The sequence below is a fragment of the Catharus ustulatus genome, chromosome 25 (assembly GCF_009819885.2).
Source record: "Catharus ustulatus isolate bCatUst1 chromosome 25, bCatUst1.pri.v2, whole genome shotgun sequence".
Lineage (NCBI taxonomy): Eukaryota > Metazoa > Chordata > Aves > Passeriformes > Turdidae > Catharus > Catharus ustulatus.
This window is the reverse complement of record NC_046245.1, coordinates 5,040,107-5,054,817: the sequence shown is the minus strand read 5'-3', so window position 1 is coordinate 5,054,817 and position 14,711 is coordinate 5,040,107. Positions and strand designations below refer to the sequence as shown.

General features: G+C 53.2%; 1 protein-coding gene across 6 annotated transcripts; it reads right to left on the bottom strand.

The window, feature by feature from the left end:
* Nucleotides 1-2,088: 2,088 nt before the first annotated feature.
* On the bottom strand, nucleotides 2,089-13,732 carry KCNA2 (potassium voltage-gated channel subfamily A member 2). Of its 6 annotated transcripts, none has more exons than XM_033080042.2 (4): nucleotides 13,610-13,722; nucleotides 12,508-12,751; nucleotides 11,195-11,582; nucleotides 2,089-10,421 (listed from the first exon to the last, which is right to left on the bottom strand). In XM_033080042.2, the coding sequence occupies exon 4, from the start codon at nucleotides 10,338-10,340 to the stop codon at nucleotides 8,841-8,843; it is 1,500 nt and encodes a 499-aa protein (XP_032935933.1). In that variant the 5' UTR covers nucleotides 10,341-10,421; nucleotides 11,195-11,582; nucleotides 12,508-12,751; nucleotides 13,610-13,722; the 3' UTR covers nucleotides 2,089-8,840. The 6 variants fall into 6 exon arrangements, 4 of the variants coding, with proteins under 4 accessions (XP_032935933.1, XP_032935931.1, XP_032935930.1 ...); XR_004420091.1 differs by lacking the exon at nucleotides 2,089-10,421 and adding an exon at nucleotides 10,512-10,555 and having other exon boundaries at nucleotides 13,610-13,732; XR_004420092.1 differs by lacking the exon at nucleotides 2,089-10,421 and adding an exon at nucleotides 10,512-10,552 and having other exon boundaries at nucleotides 13,610-13,732.
* Between the last annotated feature and the right edge of the window lie 979 nt (nucleotides 13,733-14,711).

Below are 14,711 nucleotides of genomic sequence, written 5' to 3'. Positions count from 1 at the left end.
CCACCTCAGAGTCCTGGGGAGCACTGCCCTGCCCACCTCAGAGCCCTGGAGAGCATCACCCTGCTCACCTCAGTGTCCTGGGGAGGATCACCCTGCCCACCTCAGTCCTGGGGAGCATCACCCTGCCCACCTCAGAGTCCTGGAGAGCACTGCCCTGCCCACCTCGGCGGTCTCTGTGAGCTCTGGGTTGGATCCATGAGAGGTTTTTGGGGTTTTGGTTGTCCCAGAAGTGACACTGGGCAAGGAAAGCGGCAGAAAGTAGGTCAGTGAGCACAGCAGAGGCAGCCAGGCTGGGCTCGGCGGGGATCGGCCACTCCCGCAGCCGGGATCGCGGGCGGGGACACGCTGATCTTGGGGACAGAGAACTGGCTGGGGATGGAGAGGTGTCCTCCTTGGATGGGTGATTCTCCCAGCCTCTCCCGGCCTCTTTGAACGGTGCCAAAGCCCGAGCAGCTCGGCTGGGGATGGTGCACACCCCTGATGGCATCTCCGGAGCGCGGCTGGGCTGGTGGCGCACGCTGACAGCCCGGCAATTTAAAATAATTACCGTGTCTGCCTCGCAGCCTCCATCCATCCCCGCAGCCTGCAGCGCAGCCTGTGCTGCAAACTCCTGGTACCACTTGGTGTTTAGATATTCGTGAGCCCACAAAGCCAACAGGACACCGGGAAGGGAAGGGTTTGGCATCTGCCACAGCCAGCTGGAGCCTCTCCTGGGCTGGGAGATGGGGCTGAGGAGCACAGAGTGGCCCAGTTTGGGGATTGCTTCCACTCAGCTCTACAGCAAACAGCGACACTTCCCTCAGGGTGCACTGCTCATAAACACTTCTGTTACTTTTTGTGCACTTCAATGGTTTTCCACATGGAAATGTTCATGATTGGCTGCTCTTGAACACCTCTTCTGCCCCCAACAAGAGCCCTCCATGGGTTCAGCCACCCATTCCTGCATTTTCACTCTCCTAATATTGAATTAAGATTTGCGGTTTGCTGGGTCCAGCTTAGCAAACCGTGTTACAGACAGAGAAACTGAGGCACAGAATGGGACATGACATCCCCTTGGTCACCCAGTGACACCTGAACCCAAGAGGTGACCCTGAGCCCACTCCAGGGCTCCTCCATGACCAGCACGAGCAGTTTGGGGTGGTTGAGAAGGAAATTTGGCACAAACCTTTGCGTTAACAGGTGGAGCCACACCCCAGAGCCGAGCAGGGCTGACCCATCACGGGACAAGGAGAATCTCTTTGTTCTCCTTGGGTTCCACCTCCACCCTCTGTGCTCAGAGTGGGCTCTGTCTGTGAGAAGGGAAGCCCAGAGCAGCCACATTTCCTGTGAAAGGCACTGAGCAAACAGGCAAACCCCAAACCACAGCACCAAGCCCCCCAAACACCTTCCCTGCCTTTGCTACCCCAAGGCACTCAAGGGAGGGGACACAGCAAGAGAAAATATTATTGCAGCTGTTCCCTGGAGATGGACAAACCAAACACTCCTCTGCAAGGACAGCTGGAGCCATCCCAGGAATCCCCTCCCCATTTCCTTCTGAGATCCCACCAGGAGCCATCCCCATGGACACAATCCCACAGATGATGTGCTACCAGCACCACCCCTGCCTGTTTGCTTCCCCTCTTCCCAGAGGGATCACTTGCTTTCAAAATCCATCCCCTGGGTGCCCACAAGTTTTCCAAGAGCAGGCTGATCCCAGCAGCACCCATCCCCTGTTACCTGCCTGGATGTGGCTGATTTCCAAGCTGGAGCAGTGGGGAGCTGTGGGGGACACTTGACCCAGGTTCCAGCCCCTTCCCCTCTGTTGCTGTCACTGCTGGAGATTTTTTGGAGCAAATTCCATGGGAATGCCGTGTACAACATGCAGCATGTCCAATGTCCATCACTGAGATCCATCAGCTCCTCCTCCCTGGGGTTTTTGGGACTCTGCCCTGCAGCCTGGCTGATGGTGGAGCACAAATTCATTTCCCCTGGTTCAGGCTGATTCTTTCTCTTCTCACAGAGGGTTTGGTTGTAGAGAAAAACATATCAAAAACATAATTACTTGTCCTTTTCCTCTCCCACCCTCCACAGAACTGATATCAAAATAACTCCTCAATAATATACATATTTATTTTCTCTTAATTAGTGCCGATATTTACAAAAATTGTGATACTCTGTGAAGAATAAATTATATACACTGATGATAAACCAGACAGCAAATGCTCATTTGGATATGTATGTACACAGTTCTGTATACCTATATACAACAGGCAGCTTTATTGACTCAGGGGCCCCCAGCCCCTTCCCAAGCCCCCCAGCACCCCCAGCTGTCAATAAAGCAGGAATTTCTATAAACACTGTGCAATTCAGATCCAGCTGGTGTCTAAAGTTGTGTCTAGCAAATGCATGGTTAAATGACTTGAAATTCCCATGAGTCCTCCTTTAACAGTTTATAGGCCTCTCTCCATTCCTGGTCCCATTTCTCCTGTAACCATGGAAACAAAAGGTTCAGCTCCAGCATCCTTAGGATGAGTCCTTCTTGGATTTCCTCTTCCTATTGATTTGCTCAAATTAGGCACCACATGCAGGGTTGATCCAATACCCATTTTTTCCCCTTGTGCTTTGGGGATGACATTGGAGGACAAGAGCACAGTCTCAAACAATGAGGGAGCGAGTGCAAATGGATAATTACATCTTATAGGCAGCAGAAACAAAAATAATAATCAAAAACCCAAACCCCAGAAGACCAACCCCAAGGTCAGGAAAGGCAGGCAGGGCTGGGGAGGGGATGTGGTGGGTCCATGTGCATGGACCTGGTGTGGTTACAATGTCCAGCAGCTCCTGAAGCCAAACCATCCGCTCTGGATGAAAAACATGAATTAGGGATTCATCTCTTATCATGCACAACTGGGCTGGGGGTTCCTGTCCCCAGGTGTAAATCAATGCTGTGCTCCCAGGGCTGCTTCACCCCTGGGCTGGACCCTCTCCCCCTGATGGGACACAGCAGAATCAGAGCACCCATTACTGAGCAGGGGAGGAATTTTGGGCAGCCAAATGCAGAAACATCACAGGGACACCGAGGCCAGGGGTGCTGGCAGGGCTGGGGAAGGGCAGAGCAGTGGCTGGTGCTTTGGGGAGCCCTTGTCCCCCCTTGGGGCTCCTGGCAGGGCAGCAGCTGGTCCCCAGCAGGAAGCACCAAGGGATGTGTCATGGGAGAAGGTCAAATCCTGCTGGGGCGAGGAGAGAGCCACAGCCTTCATCTGAGTGCAAACCAAAGGGTTTGGGGCTGACTCCTTCTTTCCTCAGCTTGCTTCACCCCTGCAGCAGACTGAGCTTTCCCATGAGTGACCACCATGGGTAACTCCTCTGGATAACTGCTATGGATAACTCCCATGGATAACTCCCATGGATAACTCCCATGAATAACTCCTATAGATAACTCCCACGGATAATTCCTATGGATAACTCCTATGGATAACTGCTATGGGTAACTCCTATGGGTAACTCCCATGGATAACTCCCCTGGATAACTCCTATGGAAAGCTCCTATGGGTAACTCCTCTGGATTACTGCTTTAGGTAACTTCTATGGATAATTCCCATGGATAACCCCCATGGATAACTCCCCTGGATAACTCACTCCCATGGATAACTCCCCTGGATAACCCCCATGGGTAATTCCCATGGATAACTCCCCTGGATAATTCCCCTGGATAATTCCCATGGATAACTCCCATGGGTAACTCCCATGGATAACTCCCATGGATAATTCACTCCCATGGATAATTCCCTTGGATAACCCCCATGGGTAACTCCTCCCAAGGACGCAGACCTTGGGTCTCATGGTAAAGATCTTGAGAAAAGGTTTCAAGGCCAAGTTGGACGGGGCTTGGAGCAACCTGGTCTAGTGGAAAGTGTCCCTGTGCAAGGCAGGGGGTGCAACAAGGTGAACTTTAAGGCCCCTCCAACCCAAACCATTCCAGGATTCTGTGATAAAACTATCCTGACTCCAGAACAGGAGCCACCATACTGGGACCAAAAGTCACCATAGTTTAAGAGATTTAACACCCAACAATTCCAAACAATAATTCCAAAGCCCACTCAGTGCAGCACTGCACCTGCATCTCAACCAAATCCCTTTCCCCTCTGCTTGGCTTTCCCTGCACAGTCACAGAAATGGTCTGAGCTGGGACTTGGGTTGGGCACAGACACTGCAAAGCTGCTGTTTGCAGAGGGCTGGGAGGAGCTGAATGCCACCAGAGCCTCAGGATGGTTCCACTCCCAAGGTGAGATCCAGATCTCCTTCCCTTGCTCCCATCCCCAAGTGTATTGCAAGCTCTGGCAAAGCTGCAAGGCTTTGGCAGCAGTTTCAAGGGCTGACCCAGGAATTATCTGGTAACAAAGCAAGGTCCTTCCTGAAATACCTCCTCCTCCTCTGTCTTTTTCTCTCCTTCTGTGTATTTATGCACAAATATGCCCATATTTATACACCCACGTGCCACACTCTCATAATGCCAACCCAGAGATCCTTTTCTTCTTATAGCTCAGTATTCAAATCTGTGGGACTTTGACACAGTCACTGCAGAGATTAATTTCCCCAATAAAACGTTGTGCTCCAGAGAGATCATTTTTTCCTAATCACTTGGTAGCATCCAGCTGGTACATGAGCCTCACCCCACTGCCCTCAGCAGATATTCTGGAAGATTTGAAAGTGCTGATGGGCTGCCTGCAGGCTTGGGCACGAGGTTGGGTGTTAGAAGACAACCTGCTCTGCAATCACAGCTTTCCATCTCTCCAAAACCGCGGCACCGTGGCTAAAACTAAAATAGAGGCGCTGCCTCCTCCGGGTGCCAGGCCAGGAGCACCTCCAGAGACCAGAGAGCTCCAGTCTTCCATTCCAGGCCTGGAGAGAGGGAAAAGGCGCCTCAGGAGGAGGAAAGGAGCCAGACTGACTCTGTTTAGGGGCCTGATGATCCCTAACACAGCTGTGGGACCCTCCTGGTCCCCAGTCCCTAATTTAGCATCCTCAGTCTGAGACACTTTGCAGCTCATTTTTGCACCTTTCAGAGTCAGGAGGACATTGGGATGCTCAGCATCTCCACAGAAACAGGCCCAGACTCTCTCAAACCACATTCCTTAAGAAAAACTATTTTCAAAAAAAGAAAAAAATATCACGGTCTCCTCCTGAAAAACTGGTTCAAGATCACATCAGTGAGTCAGAAGAAAAGCTAGAAATAGCACTAGAGCTCCGACCTGCAGGCACAAATCCCATTAAAAGCTGTAGGGGAACCATTTCTGTGTGTGAGGCAGAAGTCTGGACCCTTCTGCTCTGTGTGGGCTCACAGATCCTTCCCAGGCACTAAATTCTTCCCAGGCACAAATCCTTCCCAGGCACAGATCCGTCCTATCCAAAGATCCCTCCCAGGCACAGATCCCTCCCAGGCACAGATCCTTCCCATGCCTGGATCCCTCCCAGGCACAGATCCCTCCCAGGCACAAATCCTTTCCATCCATGGATCCTTCCCATCCATGGATCCTTCCTATCCAAGGATCCCTCCCAGGCACAGATCCTTCCTATCCATGGATCCTTCCCATCCACAGATCCTTCCCATCCAAGGATCCCTCCCAGGCACAGGTCCCCCCCATCCATGGATCCCTCCCAGGCACAAATCCTTCCCATCCATGGATCCTTCCTATCCATGGATCCTTCCCCTCCATGGATCCCTCCCAGGCATGGATCCCCCCCAGCCTCATCCCTCACCACCCTTCCCACCCTGAGTCAAACACCCAGCACTGACCCTGGGTGTTTTCCTTGTGTCCCAAACCAGGCAGGCCCAGAGCTGCTCTCCCACCAGGGCTGGTTTTCCCCAGGAGCCTCTGCTGGGTGAGTGCAGGAGGTTCAGGATCTGTCCTAAGGAAGGGGCTGGCTGTGCTGGCCCCTGCCATGGGGACAGTCCTCACCTCACATCAGTGACAACAGGAGCATGGTCTCCTCTTCATCCCCATTTGTCCCTGATGTGAGACCATGGAGGTCCCCAAGGTGACCAGGACCCCCAGCTTGGAGATTGGGTTTGGATGTTTGGATCCTGCTCATGGATCCACTCTCCCCTCCTGCCTGGCCTTGGAAAGCCCACAGGAACACTGTGCCCAAAACCCCACATCCCCAAAGGAAAACCTCACCTTCCTCCTCACCAAACCAGCACAACACACACCCAGTGCTTTGGCCACAGCTCCTCCAAAGCACCCCAAGCCCACGGACACTTCACCGAGTGCCAGCATCCTCCAAAGCACCTGCAGCAAAACCACCAACAAAACCCCTCAGCCCTGAGCAGGAATGGGGCCAGCGGGTGCTAAGGGCACCCAGAGGATCCCAGCACATCAGGTAGATCCCCTGTGTGAGCCCATGTCCCCACAGATCCCCCACAAGCCAGATCCATGGAAGTTGGCCGAGAGCCCTGGGAGTGGTGCCCGAGGCAGCGACTCTGGCCAGCCCTGTCCCATCCAGCAGGATGAGCTTCAGAACTGGAGTTTTATTGCTTTTGCTTGTGTTGGCTTTTTTGTGTGCGTGCATGAAGGGGATTCAGGGTCTCCCAGTCCCAGGCTGCCACAGCAAAGTGGGAGTGCAGGACTCCCAGAATAACGAGATCCAGTTAAAGACAGGCTGGGCACCCTTGAACCCCAGCACAGGGATGCTGCTGACCCTCTGCCCCACAGCAGCCATGTACAAACCATGGACACTTGGAATTAATTACAGCCAGGTTTCAGTTCATTAATCAATCAATCAATTAAATAAAACCAAGGAGTGATTCCAGCTGGCCAAGTGGAGCCCTGTCAGCAATGGATCCTGCTCTGGAGCAGCATTTGGAGCCATTGCCGTGGATACTTTAGCACCGGTTGGATTATTGTCAGGAGCAGGGGTTTCCTCTCCAAGGAAGGAAGGATCTGGCTGGCCCCTCCCCAGGCTCCTTGTGCTCACCCTTCATGCAATGTGTCAGGGCTGATCATGCCCCAGTTCTGCCCAAATTCACCCTGACTGAACCCTGTTCCCCAGCCCGGGGAGGCTTTGCTCAACTGTGACCTTGGCAGAGATTTTCCTCCGTCTCCCCTGACCTGGAAGAGGAAGAGGAACAGGGCACCTCTCCCTGAGGATTGCAGCAATGGGGAAAACACAAGCACACCCACATAGGGTGAGATTCCCCATGGATCAACAGCTCTCACCCATCCCCAAATAACACCGGGGACGAAGAGGAGAGAGACGCTCAGGCTCTCTGCACCTTTAACCCACTGCTTTAAACAGAAGGCAAAGCAAAGGCTCAGAGGTGCCAGCTGGGATCCAGGCCACCTCAGCACGTGCCCACTCCATCACAAAGGAGCAAACCCCAGCCCTGAGGGGGTGGAAAAGGAGCTTTCAAGCCCAAAACACACCTTGACCGCACGGGCTCCAGGGGCAGGCCACCCTGCTCCAGCCCCTGTCCCCCCATCCCAGCAGCCCTGAGCTGGAAATCCTCGATACCCCAGTGCTCTGTTTGCTGAGGATTCGGCCCTGTAGTCGCTCTCTAAATATCTATACACACACACACACTGGAATTCTATGGGAAAGGCTGAAAACTGCTGAACAAACAAGCCAGGAGAGCTGGAACCTGCAATTCCACCTGCTCCTCGTGCCCTCTCTGATCCACCGTGGTTTCTGCTCCTGACACCACGATTAATGACTAATTACTCTCCCCATAATGAGTGCAGGTGTTTAACTTTCAGCTCACCTTCCCTGGCTTGCATTCGTCAGCTCTTGTGTCTGGATGCTCGGACACTCGGGCTTTGCCTTGTTATCTCTCAGGCTTTGCATTGTTATCCAACTATTGTCAACACACACCTTCCCCATACAGTTTTTAACTATAATGGAATTTTTTTTAATTCCCAGGAATCTCCTTCGAGCCACTGGAGAATCTATAAACACTATAAACATGAATACTGTATAGTCTACTAAGAAAATATATATTTGTGTGTGTATTAAATATTCAGATTCATGCAACAAATATCCATGCAGCTGTACTGTATTACCGGTTAAATTTCACTGCAGTATAAATATATTATAGGCCACAGCATAGTTGCTCCAGTTTTATATATAGATATAAAAAAAGATGCTTTTTCCAACTCATTTTCAATGTGTCAGTGGAGGTGTCTTTGGTGATCCTGGAAATATTGATGATGGAAGTGCCATCTAAATAAATAAATAAATCCCAAGCTCTTGATTTATTTACTCGTCCCTCCCGATGCCTCGCATAGAAAATTTAAGACTTAATAAATAATGTGCCGTCACACTAATTATCCCTCCCCTGGGCCTCACACTGGCACACTGCAGTGGCTGAAACTATTGCAGCATGCAGCATTTTCAGTTATGAAACACGAGCCGCGTTCTGCTCGGCTTTCCAGGGGCAGGAGCCTCCAGCGATCCAAGCCCGCGCCTGCAGCGCCCTCCAGGAAGCTCTGCCTGACCCTTCCCAGCTGGTCCCTGTGCCTGGGAGCTGCCTGTCACCAGGACAGGGACCAGGATTCGTGGCACCCCGGACCTGCCCCTTGCATCCCCATCCCGCTGCTCCAAGTCCCCTCCGTGTCTTTGGAAACCCCCGAGCCTGGGATGGGAGAAGGGCAACAAAATGGTTTTGGATTTGTTGGGGTTTTTTTTTGCACGGACGCTTATTCGGTGCGGAAATCAAAGGTTAAAAGTCACTTACACAGCTATTGCTTCCCATGCAGAACCAAATATACACCGTAGAAAATACTGTATTAACTACAATGCAGAGCAGCACTCAATATCTGCAATTGTTCCACTTCAGCTTTAAATACGGGACTAGATTTTAGCGACTAGACATCGGTTAGCATTTTGGTGATATTCACATAGTTTGTGTTAGCTAGGGTGCAATTGGCTGTCTTCAAGTTCTCCTCCCTAAAATCCTCATTGCTATTGTTTACACCTTCCTGAATCTCCATATAATCAGACTTACTAATAGTAGAGGCACTTCTGCTTTTCTTTAGGTCAGGGGAAGAGGGGATCTTTGGGCAGCTGGTTACTTGCAAATATTGAGCCTGCTCCTCTCCCTCGGTCTCCCGGTGGTAGAAGTAATTGAAGTTAGACACTATGACGGGCACTGGTAAGGCAATGGTTAATACACCAGCGATGGCACACAAGGAACCCACGATTTTCCCCCCGATGGTCGTGGGGACCATGTCTCCGTAGCCAACAGTCGTCATGGAAACCACAGCCCACCAGAAGGCATCGGGGATGCTCGGGAACTGGGACTCGCTCTCGTCGGCCTCGGCGAAGTAGACGGCGCTGGAGAAGAGGATGACGCCGATGAAGAGGAAGAATATCAAGAGGCCCAGCTCCCTCATGCTGGCCTTGAGAGTCTGTCCCAGGATCTGCAGCCCCTTGGAGTGCCGGGAGAGCTTGAAGATCCTGAAGACCCGCACCAAGCGGATGACTCGGAGGATGGCCAAGGACATGGCCTGCTGGCCCTGCTGACCATCCTCTGGCTTCTCAGCCAGCTCTGTCCCCAAGGTGATGAAATAGGGAATGATGGCTACGATGTCTATGATGTTCATGATGTTGGTAAAAAAACCAGCCTTGCTGGGGCAGGCGAAAAACCTCACCAAGAACTCGAAGGAGAACCAGATGATGCAAAGTGTCTCCACGATGAAGAAGGGGTCTGTGAAAGAAGTGGACTGCTGGTAGCCCATGCTGCTGTTGGAGTAGGTGGGATGGCTCAGCCCGCTGCCGTGCATGTCTTCGTTCTCATCCCGAAAAATGGGCAACGTTTCCAGGCAAAAGCTGACGATGGAGATTAAAATCACCATGACAGAGACAATAGCTATAATCCTGGCAGGGCCCGAGCTCTCGGGGTACTCGAAGAGCAACCACACTTGTCTCTGAAACTCATTCTCAGGCAGCGGCCTCTCCTCTTCCTTGATGTAGCCTTCATCCTCCCGGAACATCTCCATGGCTTCTTCCCCCAGTTCATAGAAGCGGATCTCTTCGGAGAAGATGTCCAAGGGCACGTTCACCGGCCGCCGCAACCTCCCCCCGGACTGGTAATAGTACAAAATGGCATCGAAACTGGGTCTGTTCCGGTCGAAGAAATACTCGTTCCGGAGAGGGTCGAAATATCTCATCCTTTTTTTAGGATCCCCTAGTAAGGTCTCTGGAAACTGGGCAAGCGTCTTGAGCTGCGTCTCGAAGCGCAGCCCCGAGATGTTGATGACCACCCTCTCACAGCACTCATGGTCGGTCTCGGGGTTGTACGTGTCCTGCGGGTGACCGGGGAGAGCTGCAGCTTCATCTGCAGGATCTCCAGTAGCAACTGTCATATTGGGCTTTAAAAGAAATCCTTATGCTAAACTCTTCCCAGCGCCCGGCGGTGGGGTCGGGTTCAGGGCAGGGCTACTATCCTGCAGAAGGACAGGTACGTAGGTTTGGAAGAGTCTCATGAAAAGGCGAAGGGATGAGATTTAAAAAAAAAAAAAAAAAAAGGGGAAAACAAAAAGAAGAAGAAGAAGAAGAAGAAGAAAGAAAATCGCCCCTGCTGAGAAAGAGAGAGATGGAATAAAGTTGGGGGGAGGAGAGCAGATCCCTTCCTAGCACGTCTATCCCCTTCCTGGAGGGGTTAATTTGCCTTCCTTGGGACAGAGTTCAACAACTCCCATCTGAACCCATTAGGTGGAACAGAGAAAACACCTGAGGAACCATCACCTGTTCAAAACCAGCACGGAAAAACTGGCATTGGTAAAACAGGGCTTATTTTTTGGTTAAAAATAAAAATTCCAGTTAAAAAAAATAAAGAGGGGGAAGGGAAGAGAAAGGAAGGAAAAATAATAACCCCATCTAGCCCTGAAGAGGCGAGAGGACCCCGCAGGGTGCCGGCCTCAGCTCATTTCCAGGCATGCAGCTAAGGGTTAATTAACATTTAACCGTGCGATCTCAGGCAATCTACCCTCCAGGAAAGCTCCAGCTCGCTTTTTCAGTTTAACACCTTCCCAATCCTCTTTCCCTGGTGACATGCTGCCCTCCCTGCCTGCAGCCAAGCTCTGCGGCTGCCGGAATGTGGAGCCGGCGCTTCCAGCTGCCCCGCGGAGCACCGCAGTCCCCCTCCTCGACCGCTGGTGTCCCGGCTCCTGTCATTCTCTGCAAAGCACCATGGCACACAGAAAACAAATCACATTACCTGGAGAAGCCAAATCTTAGTGTCTCTTAGTAACACCGATTATCTGACCCTGGGGAAATCCTAGAGAGAAATACAGGTTTCCAAGATCCCCATAATTTCCTCTCTCTTCAAAGTTAAAAATTATGGTGAGTCATCGTAGAAAAAGGAGAAGGGACATAAGAGGGGTTAGATTCCCAGATGGTGGAAGTCAGGTCTTGTAATGGTTTGGACTGGAGAGAGAGAGAAAGAGAGACAGAGAGACAGAGAGACAGAGTCTTCCCGGGAGCTGTTGCAGATCTGCACTTCAGGGCAGATGAGCGTCTGTCTGATGCCTTCGGTACGACGGTGAAAAGCTGCTAAGCTCAGCAAAACCCGATGTCCCCAGTGTCCTCGGGAGGTGTGGCATCGCCTGGAAAAAACACCGAGAAGGTAGCGAGCTCTGGGGGTTCGCGAGGAACATCCGCAAAGCCCCGGCTCGCCCGGCAGCCGCTTTCCCTCGGCCGCTGCCCGCCCAGCCCGCACTGCAACACGAGACAAGGAGGGCGAGAGCGCCAGCGCCGAGGCGGAAAAATCCAGAGCCCCGTGTCCCTGCGCTCTGCTCAGCCCAGCGGGGCCGGCTGCCCGCCGAGCCCTGCCAGGGGAACGAGCGGGGGGGGAACGACGCAGCCCCCCCGGCAGCTCTGCAAAGCCACGGAGGGTTCCCGCGGCCAGCACCCGGGAGACGGTGTCACCCACTGGGCACAGACAGCACCCACTGAGAACAGCACCCACTGAGAACAGCACCCACCGAGAACAGCACCCACCGAGAACAGCACCCTCCGGGCACAGCACCCACCGGGCACAGCACCCACCGGGCACAGCACCCACTGAGAACAGCACCCACCGGGCACAGCACCCACCGGGCACAGCAGCCCCGGCCCTTGCGAGGCGTCCCCCGGTGACTCAGGAGGCTCCGGCTCCATCCGCCGGTCCCCGGCCGTGCCCCTGCCAAGGCCCCCCGCTGATGGCTCCGAGCACCCACGAGCGCTGGGGCCGCGGGACCCACGCGATTTCCATCCACCCTCGCCATCCTCCCGAGAGCCAACCCCCCGGCCGACCCACCCCCGTGGGAGTTGGACTCCGTTGGGTGAAATTTCTGGTGGGGATGTTGAGGCTCATGTCCCCGGTGGGTGCCGGGTCCTCAGCATCCCTGCTCCCGACGAGCGCTCCCTCGGATCATCCTGCAGTGCCTCGCACCATGGAGATGCTCAGCCCGGAGAGGGCCGACCATCCTCGCATTTTTTGCTGCTTTTTTTTTTTTTCCCCCTCCCAAATGAAATAAAAACCCCTCTAACCTCCCTTCTTCAGCTCCAACTCGACTTGTCTACTTTGAGCCAGGATTACAGAACCGGGCAGGGGAGGCAGGTGGAAAATAACCCCGCGGTCCCAATCTCCTCGGCAAAGATTTCAGCCATCTCCAGGCCATTTATGCCTGTTGGTTCCTCTCTTCATCCCCGAGGTGCAGATATTGCCGCAGATCCCTCTTTTCTTGGAAATTTCCCTTTTCCGTGCAACCCTCCTCTCCCTTCTCCTTATGCACTAGAAAAAATAGTACAACCCTGACGAGGCTTGCAGCATTCAACCGCTTCTCTTAACCCTTTTCTGCCAGGCTCAGAGGAGAGGAGGTCGCATTTGTCCCAGTTTTTATCCTTTCCCTGCATTTTCTCCCCACCACTCTCTCCCCAGCGACTCGCCGGGGAGTTCAGCTGGATTTGACCTTCCCTGGCTCCTCCGAGCATCACGCCAGAGCACCACAAACAACATTTTCCAGCTGCTGCAGGAAAGATCTGGCAGACACGAACCCCCATCTCACCAAAGATCAACCAACCTTCAATGTTTTATTTATTTTTTAATAAACACGCCGTTTTCCTCCTGCCCCTAAACTCTCTCCTCCCCTTTCTCCCTTCTCCAAACACCCCAGATTTGTTCAAGGCTGCAAAAATTTACTTTGTTTTTATTTAATATGTTGATTTTTATTTGGCATGGGTTATGGGCTTCTTCCTCCGACTCCAAACCCGAGCGCTGGTGCTCGGTGCTTGGCGGAGAGGGTTCCGGCATCATCTCATCCCAGCACTCAGCTTCTCCTACTTTCTCCCCACCACTGCCAAACAACCTCCGCTCCCCCTCAAGCATCTTTAGGGTTAATTCATGCAAATTTGAGGGCTGAAGGGGGGGATGGAGGAGGTGAAGATTTGCCCAAAGCCCCTCAGTTCGCTCTCTGCCCGCACTGAGCACTGCAGCGGGAGTCACACGGTTTGGGGTCGTGTTTGCGACTAAAGCACGACTCCCTGGCTTGGCACCGCTGCTGGCCAGGCTGTGTTTAAGCAGGGGAGCAGCGGGAAAAGGGGGAAGGATGCAGGGATGGGGTGGGGGGGAGAGAAAAAGGCACCAACTTACACTTGGCTCTGCAGTCAGGCATGCGGAGAATGCACAAGCAGCTGCTCTGCTCCCACCGCTGCCGGCACCTCGCACCTACAGCCCCCCAAACTCGGACCCCGGAGCCACCCTCCGAAGGCAGCTCAGCTTCTCCATGAATATTCATAAGATTAATATGAGCGTCTTCCCCCCCTCCCCCCGCCCCCCTCCTCCCGAGCAGGAGACCTAGATTTCAACCACTGGGAAATAATCATATCCCTGGATACACCGTGCTGCTCTGCCATGCGGCTCCGATCCGTCCCGTGCTGCTGGTGACAGCCTGGGGCTGCTCGGGGACATGGGGGCACGGAGAGCCAGCAGCTCCCTGCAGCTCCGGGGGACGAGATGGGGCAGGACTGGACTTGCAGGAGCTGGGGTGAAGATGTAAAAAACAATAGTTTTATATCACTTTGCATTTACTGAAGTCCCTTCGTGAAGAGGCTTCTCCCATCCCAAGGGGAAGAGGTGGCCAAGCTCCCACCAATTTGTAGGACCTATGGATCAAACCCTGCCTTCAGGCACCAGGTTTGGAGCACTCTGCCATCCCCCCATGGCCCCACAAGGAGCACCAAGGAAGCAACAAGTCCCACAAGGCTCCTGGCACCCAAGGCACAAGTGCTGGAGAGGCCATGGGAAATATTTCTATTCCCCGGAGTCAGGAGTTACCAGTGCTGACAGCACTCTCTGCAGGGACAGTGGTTGGAGGGCCTGGAACACCCTGAATACCTGAGAAAATCGGTGCTCAGTCACCCAGGGGGATGTGGGGACATGGCAGGGATAAACCACAGCATTTTTACTCCCTGGGTTGCCTGGAGCAGGCAGAGAGCGGGTGCAGCACTGGGGAATGCGATCACCTGCTGCTCCTCCTGACATCCCTCTTACAAAAATTGCATTTTCCCAAGCCCCAGCCAGATCCCAGTATTGAAAATCAATGTCTAACCCTACAGGAGAGCTGGGAATCCCTCACAACCAGCCCTTGCACTATGGGTTTTCCTTCCCACACACATCCAGCTGGGCAGGAGGCCACTCTGGTTTTTAATGCCAGCTGCACCATTTCAGCCTCTTCTGGATCTGCCACAGCAGG